The sequence below is a fragment of the Carettochelys insculpta genome, chromosome 2 (assembly GCF_033958435.1).
Source record: "Carettochelys insculpta isolate YL-2023 chromosome 2, ASM3395843v1, whole genome shotgun sequence".
Lineage (NCBI taxonomy): Eukaryota > Metazoa > Chordata > Testudines > Carettochelyidae > Carettochelys > Carettochelys insculpta.
Genome location: NC_134138.1, coordinates 105,558,800 through 105,574,064, shown reverse-complemented (window position 1 = coordinate 105,574,064; position 15,265 = coordinate 105,558,800). Strand labels below are relative to the sequence as shown.

The window sequence follows — 15,265 nt, the reverse complement described above, 5'->3', positions numbered from 1 at the left end:
CAGAACTCAAATATGAAGTAAATTCTTTCATATCCAGCAGCCCTGGAATGGGGAGGTTGCTGGATGCACAAGTATTACAGAGAATAGAGAGCAGCTGTGGGGAGGAGCAGGTGGGGTCAGTGCCCTCCTCCCCCATAGTTCTAACAGAAAGGGTAACCCCACAACCTCATTGGCCAATCATGGAGAGGGGAGGTACCCACTGGCGCAACCACCTCCTGCACTTAACAGTGCAACGCATCACTAGAAAATTCAGCTTTCCCTTCCCTTGCGTGCCAGCTCCCGCTCAACCAATGCCCCGTTATCTTGCTGGTGGGCATGGTGTGGAGCCACTTCAAGATGTCAATGGTGTTCTTGAGGGGCTCATGCATGGCTGTGCCACACAGGGAGCCACTGTGGGCACTGGGCAGGAGAGTAGAGGAGCGAGCCAGCCATGCACACACATCACATGGAGGGATGAGGGGCGCATGCTGAGACAGCCTGTGAGGTGCATGGTGATGCATGAGAAGCTGCCATTCATGTGTCTGTCCAGTGGCGGGGCATTGCTCATGTGCTCAGTTCCCCACGTTCCAAGATCTTCAACAAAGTAAGAAGGGGAAGTGGCGTCGATGGCTCAGGGCAAGATGGAATGCTGGTTATTTGAGAATTCCAGTTGACTGAATATTGGTAACACAATTTACTGTGATCTGTATTAATATATGGCTCTGCGAGCAGGTAACCTATTAAAATGCTAGAAAACTAGATGCCTTTGGGGGAAAAATTACTACAGCCAATTCTAGGCTTTGGGTGGAGAGACTTATAATCCATGAAGACATGAGAAATCCCCAACCAGTTGCTCAGCTGCATTAAAATTTGAAGGAATGTATGTTGGTGCCACCACACAATTCCCCCAGCACACACACAGAGACTAAGAAGTGGTCAAGTAAAATTAACTCTTGGGTGACTCTTTCCTCACACCAGAAACCTTAAAAAGGACCATCAGCATAGATGGCATAAAATTAATCTAAAAACATAAGAATGCCCATATGGGGTCCATCTGCCCACTGACCTGTCTTCCAGCAGTAGCCTATGCCAGATTCTTCAGAGTGAATGGACAGAACAGGTTATCATCAAATGCTCCATCTCTTGGCATCTGGCAGTCAGATGCTAGGGACACCAAGAGCATAAGCTTGCAGCACTGGCCATCTTTTCTGATAGCTATTTAAGGACTTATCCTCCAGTAACTTACCTAATTATTTTTTTAACCTAGTTATAGTTTTAACCTTAACAGCTTCCCTTGGCAACTTGTTCCACAGGTTGATTTGGGTGTTGTGTGAAGAAGTGCTTCCTTGTGTTTGCTTTCAACCTGCTGCCTGTTCATCCCAACAACATGGGACAAACAGGCAGGAGCAAATAACAGAGAGGGAAGAAAGAGACCGGTTTCTGTTTTGTGCCTCAACACTGGCACCAAAAGGATGTAATGATTATAATGGTGAGAGCCTGGAACCTCGCAAATAGTTTACAAAGATGCTGGAGAAGCTTCCTCACTTATGCACCTGCTCCTCATCCCATCTGAGCCATGCTAGCCTGTTTTCCTCCTTTAAGCTGCTACCTCCCTCCATTTCTGTTCCACTAATTCTTCTACAAACAAGGGGTGGAGGTATCCTACTACTGCTTCCCTGTTTTCCTCTCTGTGGTTTCTCCGTGGTTGCTAGGCTGAGGTAGGGGAAGATTAATAGTGTTGCGGTCCCTCTTCTTCCAAAGTGGCCCCATGCAGTAGCTAGGCAGCATCCTAGTAGGTGTGCTGGGTGTGTGAGCGATCTACCTGCAGCTGATACACATGCTCAGAGACCCTAATATTAAATTCTATGCACCAAATCGTTTTCAAGACTGTAAATAAAAGCGAAACTTATGTCCGGCTACCTCCAGGCACTGTCCCGTGTGCAGCAATAAGGACATGCCCCATGGTTCAGGTCCTAACAGATTCAGTCCATTTTTGTCAATGTCATGGTACTACGATTTCTGAAACAGTAAAGCTCACGATGTCAGCTACGTAAATCTGAAATGTCAGGGCTGTGATTGTAGTGGTCCTGACCCCAAAAAACAAGGTTTGCAGGGGGAGGGTTTGCAAGGTTATTTTAGGAGGGATTACCATACTGCCACCTTCATTTTGGCGCTGCTGCTATTGGTGGCAGCTGGAGAGCAAGGGCTGCTGGCCAGGGGCCCAGATGTGGAGGCAGAGGCACTTCCAGCAGCCATGTGGATGTAAGGATGGCGAGGCGCAGCTGCTCACTGGCCACCTAGCTTTGAAGACTGCACAGAGGTAAGGGTGGTAATATGGAACCTCCCCTAAAATAACCTTGTGCCTCCCTTGCAACTCCCTTTGGGTCAGGACCCCAACTTGACAAACTCTGATCTCCTCTGTGAAATATGTATATAGGGTAAAAGGAACACAAAATACGAGATTTCATGGTCCTTGATCGATTTTTTTCATGGCCATGAACTTGGCAGGGCCTTCCCCATAGTATTAGTCTGATGCAAAATACTTCAGAGTTGCAGAAGATGGCAGCAGACAGCGTTAGATCAGGGCTTCCCCTCCCCTCACCCAATTAGAGCTGTACCCTTCTAGTGGGTAGTCCACAGAGAGAGAGACGGATTTGGTACTAGGAAAGCCAGACAGTTGCAGTACTCTGCCTGACTTTGTACCCAACTCCTCACTCTGAGCAGGAGGGAAAAGATCTCGCTAGTGGAGTGCATTCTGTTGCACTGTTCAACATCCAGGGGACCACCTGCATATGGTGCAAGGAGGTCAGTAGAAGGGCTCCAATGAGGCCATGCACAAGAGACTGGTTGGGCTAAAGGCAGACTGATTTGTTGCATCCAGGAGATGGGTAAGCTGGAAGGGAGTATCCTTGGCACTAGGCTGAAAGCCCCTAGGGTACAGTTACTTTTATAACCCTTGAATGGACTGCTCCAAAGGGTGACTTCTTTACTGTTGGCTAGATTAAAAATTCTTGCAGGCTCAGTATCTGCGCTTTATTTTCTGGCAGTCCTAATACAGTAGTCCTGTCAGCTGACATGTGAGAGTGTTCACGGGTTTTGATGCTCAGTGATCACTGGGTGCTTTAGGCTCTTGCTAGAGATTTGCTATTTATTGTCAGTTTCCCGCTAGCTGTGCATATCAACAAGAGCGTCACCACACGCTGCCCAGATTCTGGGGAGGAAGCAGAGCCCTTAAACACACAGTCCCCAAACCCAGAAAAGGAAGTCTCTGCCCAGAGATTACACTCTGCAGAGTGCCTAGTACTTGCAGCAGTTATAGGACTTGGCTTCCTAGCTTGCGGTATAGAAAGCCTACTCCTGGATATCTAGCGTAGATTGGTGAATTGAAGCACTTATGGGGAAACTGCGCATTGTGCTGGTTAAAAGTTTCTCTTTACCAGAAGTGTCAGAGGATTATGTAGTTTGAAACTAAATATCCAGTGTTGTAATCCTTGCTCTCTGTGTGAGTTATATAGTAATTATGCCTGGCATCTGCTGACATGTTATGCCAGCCAAAATAATTAGGCATCGTGTAGGGTTGTATATTGATCTGAGTAACTTCCATTTCTCTTTTAATGACAGATGGAGAGATATGAACATGGAAATTCAGTTCCACAAAACAGTGATTTATATATAAACAAATGAGTGAAAATTTACAGTCACCAAAGGGCGTTTGTCATTTGTGAGGATTCTTGAGTTGTCCATCTCAGTTCCAATTAAGGATAACAGATGTGTAGGATGCTTCACTAGGAATAATAAAAACCAACAAAATTATTAGCACGAGTTTATTTTTCTCTATCCAGTGCCAATTCCTATAGATAAAATGCCATGCTCAACTGTCACATTATATAAATAATACTCTTCCAGCTTAGAAAGCCACTGCCCTGTGCATAGACATTATAGAGTATCTCCACATCTTTCTTGCTCCAGTACACATAGAGTTTGTTGATATACATTCTCTAAGGCTGTAATTTCTTAAGTAGATTCTTTGGGTCTAGTTGACCATGATATGGCTCCAGGCTTACAATGGTATAGGTCCACTGAAATCAGTGGACCTATACTTATGCAAAATGAGTGTAATGCATCAATTTAATAGGCCTCTTATTTTCCTTTTTCCACGTAGGTTTCTCTAGCTATTCTGTCTGATCTAGCTCACTCTCACTGTTCTTGGTTATATCTCCCAAAAGCCAGACACTGAGTTGTGTCCACTGAGTATAACTGCAACATAGCAGCAGCATCCATACCTGAGTGCCCCTCACTTTCCCACAGTATAGCTGGAGGTATGATGGCATTCCACTCCTCATCCCCTTTTGCCCACTCAGTCTTTTCTGAATAGGCTATGACCATTGATTTTTAATATTTAAATCATAAAAATCTTTCCACCGTGTTTCAGTTATACTGACTAGGTCAAATTTAAGGCTATTAAAGAATTTATTCTCTCCACATCCCTTGGTATCTTGATTATTTTTTTCCTCAACATCTTGACTTTTGTTTTCAGTTCTCAGTTGTTCTCCCTTTTCATCCTCCTCTTTTGTTCTTCAATGTGCTCCAGACTAGTCTAGCTAGCATGTCTCCGAGAGGATTTGTCTCCCTTTTTTGAGATGGAGGCCATTCAAACAGTACAGCTCTCTTACCCCATTAAAGGATGACCAATGTTCCACTGTTGGAACAAACTCTGGACACCATGTATGAAGCAAGCAGGAGGGTTTATTACACACAGCACTGGTGAGGTGCCACTTCACCCATCAGAACTCAGTGAAGCACTTCCAGACAATAGATTACAATTGATTATATAGATTATTGATGGGCGGGGCAGGGGGAACTATGACGTGGGTGTCCCCCACACCTGGATAGGTTCTAGCAGCAAGACAAAATGAGCACAGTAAGCCAATAATCTAAAAAGGTTATAGAGTATCCCCGCCCATAGCTTATCTCTAGTACAGGTGGCTTCCTCTACATGTTAACCAAAACAGTTATACAATGGCCAGTTTGTGTCAAGATAGGATAGAGAATGTGGCGATGTCTCCACTGGGGCCTCTGGGGGAGTTATCTAGAAGATTTAAAGCACAAGTCATTAAAAGCCATTAACAGCATACAGCACTAACAGTTGCTTTCCACATGCAGGGCCTCTTCCTGGAAAGTATTTGCTAAGGCAGCTATTTCTCCCTCCGCACTTCAAGGCCCTTCCTGCCCTTCTCTGGGTATTGTGAGGGAGATAAGGGAGAAAGGGGCCCAACAAGGTGTTCTGGTGAGAGATATAGGCAGAAGGGGTCCCAGCAAAGTATTTTTCCACTCATGCTAGCCGGACAAAACTAAAATCTGGCATCTGACACCACTTACATAGACAGTGTTTCACTTCCAAAATATTCTTTCTGTCTTCCTTCACTGTGAACATAGTAAGTGTTTCCAAGGAGAGTATTTTTCTCCTTTAGCACCCATCCAAATTCCCTGAAGTTGACTATAATCTGTGAAAGTGTCATTAGTGCTAAAATGTGCCATCATTAGAATGTTTCCCAACTTCAGAAAACTTATCCAGTCTTAGTTAAATCTCATGTCTTGGTTCTGGGAAGTCAACACATCATCCTGTTTGTCCAATTGTCCCTTCCAGAATGTTCTGTGCATTCTTAATATCACATTTCCAACAAAGATAGTCTGTCTTCCTTGGTGGTTGGAGATCTCTTTGATTATTGTGTAAGTTTCACTGAAGTGTCATCCATGGCATGTCCCATACAGGTTTCAACTCCAAGAACATGACAAAATCTCTCCTGGGGCTCTTCTCTTTCTTGGTAATAGCCTGCCCATCTTTCGTTTGCCTCCAGACATGTAGAAAGCCACCTGGCCCTTTTGCCTCTGATAGTTATGAACTACCAAACCTCTTCTCTAGTTTCCCTACTCTCTAGTTCCTTGATGGCCAGTTTCTCTTTTGAATTTGCAGTTTTGAAGCTTCCTGAAGCTGATTGTCCAAGAAGACCTCAACCTCCCTGATGGTCCATGATACATGTACTTATCTTTCCAGACTACAAATCTTTTTTTGTTCCCCACCACCATTATAAGCTTTTACTTAAAACAAAGGAAATCCCTTGTGGCTTCCAGTACAAAAGAAAACACTGCGCATCTATTGTTCATCACAACCACTGTTCTATTGCTGGACATCACAACAGTAAGTGTAGAGCTGTACTTAGAACAAAAGGTCGTATTTGCTTTTCTTGCTCACTTGGTCATGAGTTTATCTGACAAATGACGTTCACTATTGGATCCAACGCTTCATTAACAGGCAGCAAATAACTACTCACCAAATTAATCCACCTCCAAAAACAAGACTCACAGCTATGGTCTCTGAAACTCTGGTTTGCTCTATACCAAGATGGATCTAAATTAGACTTTAACCTAAGAGGGAAGACTTTGTAATGACAACAGAACAAATTCCAACCCAGATCTCCAATTCCATTTAGTGTCTTATATGACATTGCTCTGTGCAGTATCAGACTGTGTGGAGGCCACTTGCTAGCTATAGCCCATTTTCAGCACTATTTCCAGATCTGAAGAAGTGCAAAGCTCATCATTAGTGGCTCTCACACAGGGTGTGCAAACCCCTGGGGGTGTGCAGAAATCTCCCAAGGGCTACATCTGCTCATCTAGACATTTTCTTGCTTTACAACAAGCTGCATAAAAAGCATTTACTGAAGTCAACACAAACTAAAATTTCATACAGACAATGACTTGTTTGTACTGCTTTATAGTCTATGCACTGAAATCTAAGCACAATATTTATATTCCAGTTTTTATCATATTTTGAGAAAGTAAGCAATATTTCAGTAATAATGTGCTGTGGATTTTTTTTTGTTTTGTATTTTTATATTGATTTTTGTAAGCAGGTAGTTCTAAAGTGAGATGTAACTTGGGAAACCAGACTCCTGAAAGAGGCGCAGCAGTCTGGTAAGATTGGGAGCAACTACCCTATATCACCCAGTCATAATCACTCATATTTTCAAAGTTCTCTTTGGATTGGGAGCTTCTCTTTCAGTGAATTTTGACACATTTAGTGCATCTGATGTGAACAGCTGAACTATACTGTGAGCCTGATTACCTATAGATGGGGCTATTGTTTATGGGAAAGTAAAAGCACTTTTTTTTTTTCCTGTCACATGTCTCATTTCAAAAGTGAAAGCTTCAGAGACAATAGTTGATTAGGAAATAGCATATTGTGAAAGGAGCCTGAATAAAACTGAATCACGTAGTTATCTATAGCAGCGTAAACAGAGATGGATTATCTTGCCTGTCTTCTTATTGTTCTCCAGTTCTATGAAAGTAAGATGGCTTTATTTTGCTTTAACTAATGTGCTCTTTTTTTTTTCCTTCCATGTCATACGTAATCAGAATTCATTAGTATTTCTGTGTGGCTCAGATATTTTTAAGTCATTCAGTTAAAAAAAAACATAAAACCCTAACAAATATAAGTTATAACATTCATAAATTGTCTATGGGCTTCTTCTTGTGCTACTAGGCTTTTCAACATCTAGATATTTTGCTTGATCCTAAAATGTTAGCTAGCTCATTGTAGTTGCGAAGTTTAATATGGTTCATGCTAAGGCTGTGCATGTGTGTGTTTTTCAGACACAGTGGAAGGAAGATATGTGGATGCAACTGTAAAGCTCACCAGTAACATGACTCTGGAATGCATATGTCCAAAGACAGCCAACATAACCCAGATGTCCTGGGTTAAGAATATTATCACTGGCAAAGAACCCATTGCTGTCTTTCACCCAATGTACGGTGTGCATATTGAAGAGAAATATAAAGACAGAGTTCGCTTTATAAAGGTTTCTTCAAAAGACAAGTCACTAAACTTCCTCAAGACCACTGAAGCAGATGTGGGCTTTTATTCCTGCTCCATAACTTTCCCAGATGGAATCTGGGAAAAGGTGATACAGGTTATTCAGTCAGGTAAATGAAAACTTTCCCATTTTATAAATTGCTGGTCAATAGAAAAATGAAAATATATGCAAACTTAGGAAAGATCTGGGCTCTTCTTTTTGGTAACAGAACTTGGGGGATGATCCAGTTACTGTACTATGTGGAAATGGAGATTGTTGATACAGTTTTAGAAGGTAATTACATTACCGGGGTCCAAATTGGAGTAATCGACCTATATCACAGCAGAGAAGAGCTGGCTTCTTGGGGGGAAAACATCACAGCAGTAATACAAATATGTTGCAATGAGAGGGTTTTAGAGAATATTGCACATTGCCCCATCAGCAACCCATTTCCACTAGGAAATAATCTCATGACATTGCAACCTCACCACATGTATGAAATGAGGCCCTTGTCAGCATTGTAGATGGTACTATTCTGGTACCTGCTTTTGGGTCAACAGGACCTGCACATCAGCCCAGTCCAGAGAAGGGTTAATTCCTTTTTAGCTCTGCAGAAACAGAATGAGAGAGTGATTAGCAGGAACATGATGATGATGTGACTAAAGAAGAGAGACCGAGGAAAGGGTGAAAACCAAGCCAATAACTCTTCCCCCCCGCCCAAAACAAATGAGTGATTTTAAAGGGGGAGATGGGAGGAAGTCACAGCCCTTTTAATAGAAGTTTGTACAGGTGAGGGAAAGGATACGTGGCTTCACCTCTCCCAGTAGTTGCTGACTATTCCTGTTTGTTCTTTCCTGTTGCACCTGGGGTGAGGAGAGCTGGAGAGTCCTTCTTTTGCTGCCCCCTGGAGGTAGTTGTTTTCCCCTTCTGTCAAGGCTACCAGCAGTGACATTGATTAGTAGCAATTATGATGTGAACATTTATCTGCTAGAAGCTGGACGGATTGCAACCACAAATTAATTTTGGGCAGGCTGCTGAACAGCCTTCAGCAAATAGTACGTTTTGGTGACTATTCAGCATGAGCTATGTTTGAGCTGCTGACCAGTGAAAGACTGCGTCCTGTTCCAGATTGCTAGGGTTATTGCAGTGAAATTGGCTATGCATACCTCCTTTTCTTCATATTTCCCTTTCAGGCTCCAGTGAGCTGTAAGGATATTTTAGCCTCTAATAGTTGCAAGTCCAACAGTTGCTAACAGGACACTTCTCTTTTAATTCCATCTTCCTGTCCTGCTCGCTGTTCTCTGCCCTTCACTTGTTGCAGTTGTATTGTTGGCTGTATAAAAATGATATTTAAGGGATCCATATTTTCCCATGGTGAATATTCTTTCAAATTAATTCCAGGTCAAATAGGAGATAAGATGTTTTTCTGGCTGCCAGGCTCAGCCTGGGAACGAAAATCCAATCTGTGTTCTCTCTGCCTCTCATCTTCTCTCCAGAAATGAAGGATTTGCACTTGGGTTTAAGGTGACAATTTTGCTGAGCCGGAATCCAGGTTGTTCATCCGTATCTATCTTAGCTCCCTCAACAGTGAAAACTTCTCTGTCAGCGTAGTGGACAGACACAGGAAATGAGAAGATGTTTCTGCCCAGCTATTTTCCTGACTTTCCAGCACTTTTTAAAAAACTCACTAATTCTGTCTTTCTCCCTTGCCCCAAAAGATGTTTTAGCTAGAGAAGAAACTCTGGGGGAAATGACATACACATTACTTAGGCATCAAGTGTTCTACCAACTGAGGGGGAGCATGTATTTTTTCCCCTGAAACAAGTACGGGGATAGTGTTACGAGTCTGCTTACAGCAAGGCAGGCTTCATTAGCAGCACCTGTAACAGGCAGTCACCACTAAATCCAGGCTGGATCTCCATAACTTACCTTCACCAGTGGTTTCCTTCAGTGACATCCCTGAGTGCCTGCTTTATTGTTCTATGCCTCTTGTTAAATTTGAGGTCTTTACTGTTCTTCTAAAGAGACCAAAACATCACCTTAAAAGGTTTTAGGGGGAAAAGGAAACTCTTCTTTGCTTGAAGGATAAGAAGGAAGATTTCCAAAGGCAGTAAGGCACCATATGCTAATTTGAGCTTTTGAAAATCTTTACGTAAAGCTGCTGAACTTCTAATATAGTTCAGATGACTCATCCCACAGGTTGCTTCTAAAGGCTAAAACAGTTAGGTCCCCCTAAAAATACTATATTCTTGTAATTTTAAAAGTAGTTTTCAATAATGTTGGACTGGTACATTTTGATATTTCCAAGTTATATTATTTTAAATATATTTAAACGCAGGAAGTTTAAAGAGAATTGTAATGGAAACCCCAGAACAGTGGAAGGAACGTTTGTGGTCTTTACTCTTCCCTTTGATGCAGTGTGAATATGAATACATCAAGCAAACAGTTGTTCACTGAGCAACTTGTGAGGCACAGGTATGTAAACCTGACCCTACCACTTTGGCTACCAGTGCCACTTATAGAAAGACCAGTGGGTCACTGGCTAATATTAATATCCTCTTCTTGCATTCCACACACTGTTTGACCCATCATCACTAACAAATTAAAAATCAAAACTAAGCAGAGGTCTAGTTGAGGCTTACACCCTGAGACTAAAGACTACAAGGCCATGTCTACATGGCCTGGGTTATCAGCTCTGCTGCTGGCAGAGCTATGCTAAGCAGGTTTCTGGAAATTGCAAGTGGCTTCCCATTTGCATAGTCACATGGCTAATTAGTATAGCCATGCAATATTTCACTGTCAGCAGAAGGGTCTGCCGGCCTCTCTACTGACCTGGGCCATGTAGATGTGTCCCAAGAGTCAGAGGTAAAAAGTTACAAAGAAGAGCCTGTCCATAAGCACTGGGGACAGCCAGTAAGGCTTAAAATAGCTACCATGCCCTAAAACCAAAACAAGAACCAAGTAGGTCATGGAGAGATTTCAGTTCGTGATGGTGAGGCATGGAATCAGTGAATGTAGGAAGTTGCATTTAAATATCACGGTGCCCAGGATCTGACCTAGGGGAGAAAAAAAAAACAGTTAATGGGGGACTAATTACAGTCTGTAAGTACCTATGTGTGGGGAACTGATATTTGTCAGTGAACTCTTCCATCTAGCAATGGCAGAGGTAGCACAATCCAACATCTGACAGTTGAAGTCAGACTGGAAATACTGTTCACATTTCTAACACTGTGGGTGACTGGAGCAACTTATCAGGGGTCATGACTGGATGCTCAGACCCTTCTGGCCTTGGAATCTATGAATAGGCTCCCGCTACTTTAGATGCCACTTACAATAAGATGTTCAAAGTATGGTCACAGGTACCTTGGCTTGGCTCCCTCTCAGTAGTATTCAAATATACCTTGGATAGGGCAACATTAAAGCATAAACAAAAAATTGTAGCGTGCCCAAGAGACTGGCTCCATGAGCTGTGTGATGTCAGAATATGTTTTCACTTGGAAAAAATGATTCCAAGGGCTTTGGTTGCCCTTTCTTCTCTGTGCACCCCGCCCCCCACAACAACAACAACAAAAAGTTTGAAAACCTTAATGGATACAGTGTTGTCTTCCTGAGCCTGCAGCCAAGGGAGGACCAGAAGTTAGCAAAAGAGAGAAAACCATCTGGCCCCAGGCTTATACTGCTGACCAGGTTAGGTCCTTATTGCTCTTTGGGCGGGGGGGGAAGGTAGATGGATATTCATTAAGGAGGCTTGGTTCTCTTGTGAGATATGTGAGCCCTCAAGGGGTGATCCCACATAGCATATCTAGTTTCCACTTCATAGCCATGAGAGTTCAAAATTTACTTTTAAAACAACAAAGCAAAGAACCAAATGGCTGTCTGAAAAAAGGAAGAAGGTCGGTGACCCTTTCTGACGCATCCCAATCTGAACTCTAAGCAAGTCTACTCTTTCTTGACAGTGATTTCCCATAAACTCTAAAACATTAGCTGTGAAGAGACCTAAGTATCCTTTTCTCCGCACTCTATTTCAGCATTTTGCCCAGCCCTGTATTTTTGAGTGCCTTGGCCAGTCTAATTTAAAATTCCCAAAGAAACGAGGCTTCCTCATTATTTCAGTTTCCCTAGGGGGAATTAGTCCACTGAGTAATAGCTGCAGGTGGCATCCCCTTCTCATATTTCAGAATACTATAAATCCCAGTCAAGCTGCAGCTGTTGTCAGAGGAAGTAATCTAAAAATGATACTATGGGGTTCTGTATGCTCAGTCTTAGAGATTTTCCCCTCTGATTTTAGCACTTGGAAAAAAATCTTCAGAGGTTCCCTTTATTCTGCCAAGAAAGAATAAATGTCATGTAGAAATGACTTTTTTTTTTCATTTTGAAAACTTAAGCCTGGAGACAAGAAAAAGTGAATTATTTGCTTCCCTAAAGGTATATGGTTTAATCTAGTGAATTGCCTTATCCTCAGGGACACTGCCTTACAACTTTATTCTACCATGTGCATTATAACACTTAAAAACTTTTTAATGTCTCATTTTTAATTATCCCAGCAACATTATAGAACACTTTGTCAATTCTGTCTAACTTTATTGACACCTTAATCAGTACAGTATTTTTCATTCTCTAAGTGAAATTCTGCTCTTTGAAGTCAGTGGCAATGCTTCTATTGATCTCCATGGAGCTGGGATTATTCCTTATCATCAGAGTCAATGCAGGCAGGATGATCTAGCAGGTAGGGCACTAAACTATAATTCAGGAGACCTGAGTATTTTTTCGCAGCTCTGCTACTGACCAACTGGACATAATTTGGGAAAATCAATTCCCTCCTCTGTTTTACATCGCAGTGTTTGTTTTCCTGCCTTTTAATAATGAGAGAGTCACATTTGACAATTTATGTAGTGCTTTGGGATCTGTAGATCTAAAGTATGACACAAGAGCTAAGTTTTATAATTCCCTCTGTTTTGCTTTTGGGTAAATTCCATGAGTTACACATTTTAACAAAAAAAATGTTACTTTACTTTTAATTGACATTAATTTTCCAAAAGGGCTGGTTTCTTTATTTAGTGGATTATTTCAAAGTTATTTTATAAATTGTGGGCAGACTTAATGAACCTCATTTCTTTTATTTGTTGGTGATGTCTGATCTGGGATTTTCCAACAAGCTACATCTTTATGAAATAACTGAAAGACATGTAAAGATTTATCCCCCAACCCAAAATTTGAAATCCGTGTTTCTCTTGCAAAGCAGCCAGCTCTATTTTCTATCATTTTGCTAAGCATGCTCTGGATGCAAGGTTGCATCAGTTAAACTAAAGGTGTGATTTTTATAGTAATTTTATTTAATCTCTTTTTATGTGGGAGCACTTATATCAGTGTAAAATGGTGCATATCCCCTCTTGCAATAGTAAATTTACATGAACAAGATATAACTAGTTTTTTAAAAATGTAGATGTGTCCACACACTTTTGATTTTTAACTAATTTATCTAAATCAGATTTTGAACTCAAACTTGCACAACTTCTATATACAGATATGCCCTAAGTGTCTTGGATCATTCTTTGTGTACAATTCTCAGCCATTTTAGTGCTTTACTTAATTTCCAGCTTGATTAGAGTGAGGAAAAAAGTGTCCTGCAGAAACGGTAGGCATAAATAGGATCACATGTAGCCTAAGCTATTTTTTGAATACTGGGGGAAAACTATTAAGCTATCACTGAGCTAGCATTTCACTAACCATATTGAATCTGGATTCCTTTGCTAGCCACTATCTGCATCATTATTGTTGGAGCCAGTTGGGAATTTTTAGAGAAAATGGGTTTTGTTGGAAATTGCTAATTCATTGAAACTTTCCTGGAAGTTTATCAGTTTGCCCCACATTAAAAAAAAGATGACCAGGAAGGTTTCTCATATCCAGGATCGGGTGGTATGAGAATGGGGTGGAGAGGGAGGAGGGAAAGACTTACCTTAGAACAGCTGGAAGCTAGTTGGCCTTGGGGTACCCCCTTGGAATGTGATGGTAATATTGTTTTAACTTGGTTTTAGTAAGTAGAGAGGACATTAGGGAAGAGTTAGTTGTAGGAAAATAATATGGAGTCACCAACTTATATAGCTGTCAAAAAGGCAGATGTGAGGTGAGATACTTCAAGCAGGGAGAGGGAAGTAGTAATAACTTTGTACTGGTATGATCTCACCTGGAATATTGTCTGGGTCTGGTCACCCACGTTCAAGAAAGAGAAATGCAAATAGGAACTGGTACAGAGAAAAATTACACTAGGATAATCAGGAGAATGCTGAGTCTGAGCTTGTCTTGTTTAGTAAAACTAAAGCTGAGAAGGGGATGATTTTGCTTTCTATAAATATATTGGGGTGGGAGCTGTAGGACATCCTAAAGAACAGTGTTTGCTCAATGAGTCTCTTTAGGATGAAAAATAGAAGAAAGTGTCTAACCCTGAGAAGCAGAAGGTTCTAGAACTACCTCCTAATAGTGTTAGTTGGGGCAAACAACCTTGCTAATTTGAGGATGGCTCTTGATACATTTTATGAATGAGAAGACATGATGGGGTTGATCATGATAGCAGTGGGACTGGAACAGAGGATCTGGGAAGCCCCTTCCTGGTCTGTGTACCTATGATGTGGGAGACTCTGGTTGAAGTCCCAGCTCTACCTGACCTAAAATGAAAACAACTATCAAAGCCTTATGTTTTTTGTGAAGGAGCTAAAGTCCTTATTTTTTCAGTGAGCTCTCTTGTACTCCATAGAGGACTTCTGCTGGATTCTCCTGTACCTTGCACCTTAGATAGAGCTTTAGCACCCAAACAGTGAGTACAAAATGGTGTACATTTGGGGTACAAAGTGAGTACATTCTGATTTGGTAGTATTTTGCACCCACTTTGTACTGGTATAAATGATTATGCAAGGTATAAGGAAGGACACCTGAGGTTTGTCATTGGGTAAACATGGCAATAATAGCTAATTCATTGATTATCCACGTTCATTCACTTCACTTCACTTCTTTTTGTTGGAAGGAATAAGCACCAAATATAACTAGAAGCATTTTTAGTGTAAATGCAAAGTGTGTTATTTGACCATTTAGTAAAGCATTTCTCAATGGGACAAAATAGAGCGAACATCTAGAATATTACTATAGAGATCCTGATGGCACATTCTGTCTTTATTTGATTATGCAGGGCATTTGAAAACTCTAGCATCCTCCCAGGAACACGTTTCCTCTCTGTTTGTCATCTCTGTGTCATTTTTGTGAACTTGTGTCTTGCTGTGGTCTGGGAGTACACCAAGTAGTTTAGAAAAGTTCTTTAAAGACTTTTTAGTTGTAGTCCTATCTTAGGTGGAGAACAATCACTTCCTACTGCCATAAAATTAAAAACAAACAAACAAAAAAAGATACAGAGAAGGCTCTCTTCTGCAGATGAATTAAGATGC

At 41.5% G+C, this 15,265-nt stretch overlaps 1 protein-coding gene across 1 annotated transcript in view; it reads left to right on the top strand.

Moving 5' to 3' along the window:
* The first annotated feature begins 7,660 nt into the window (after positions 1–7,660).
* The window catches only part of CD226 (CD226 molecule), a 45,484-nt gene continuing 37,879 nt past the window's right edge, over positions 7,661–15,265 (top strand). Inside the window, exon 1 of the mRNA XM_074985859.1 lies at positions 7,661–7,962. Within this exon, the coding sequence (XP_074841960.1) occupies positions 7,683–7,962 (280 nt within the window). The 5' untranslated portion in view covers positions 7,661–7,682. The remainder of the gene's footprint in view (positions 7,963–15,265) is intronic.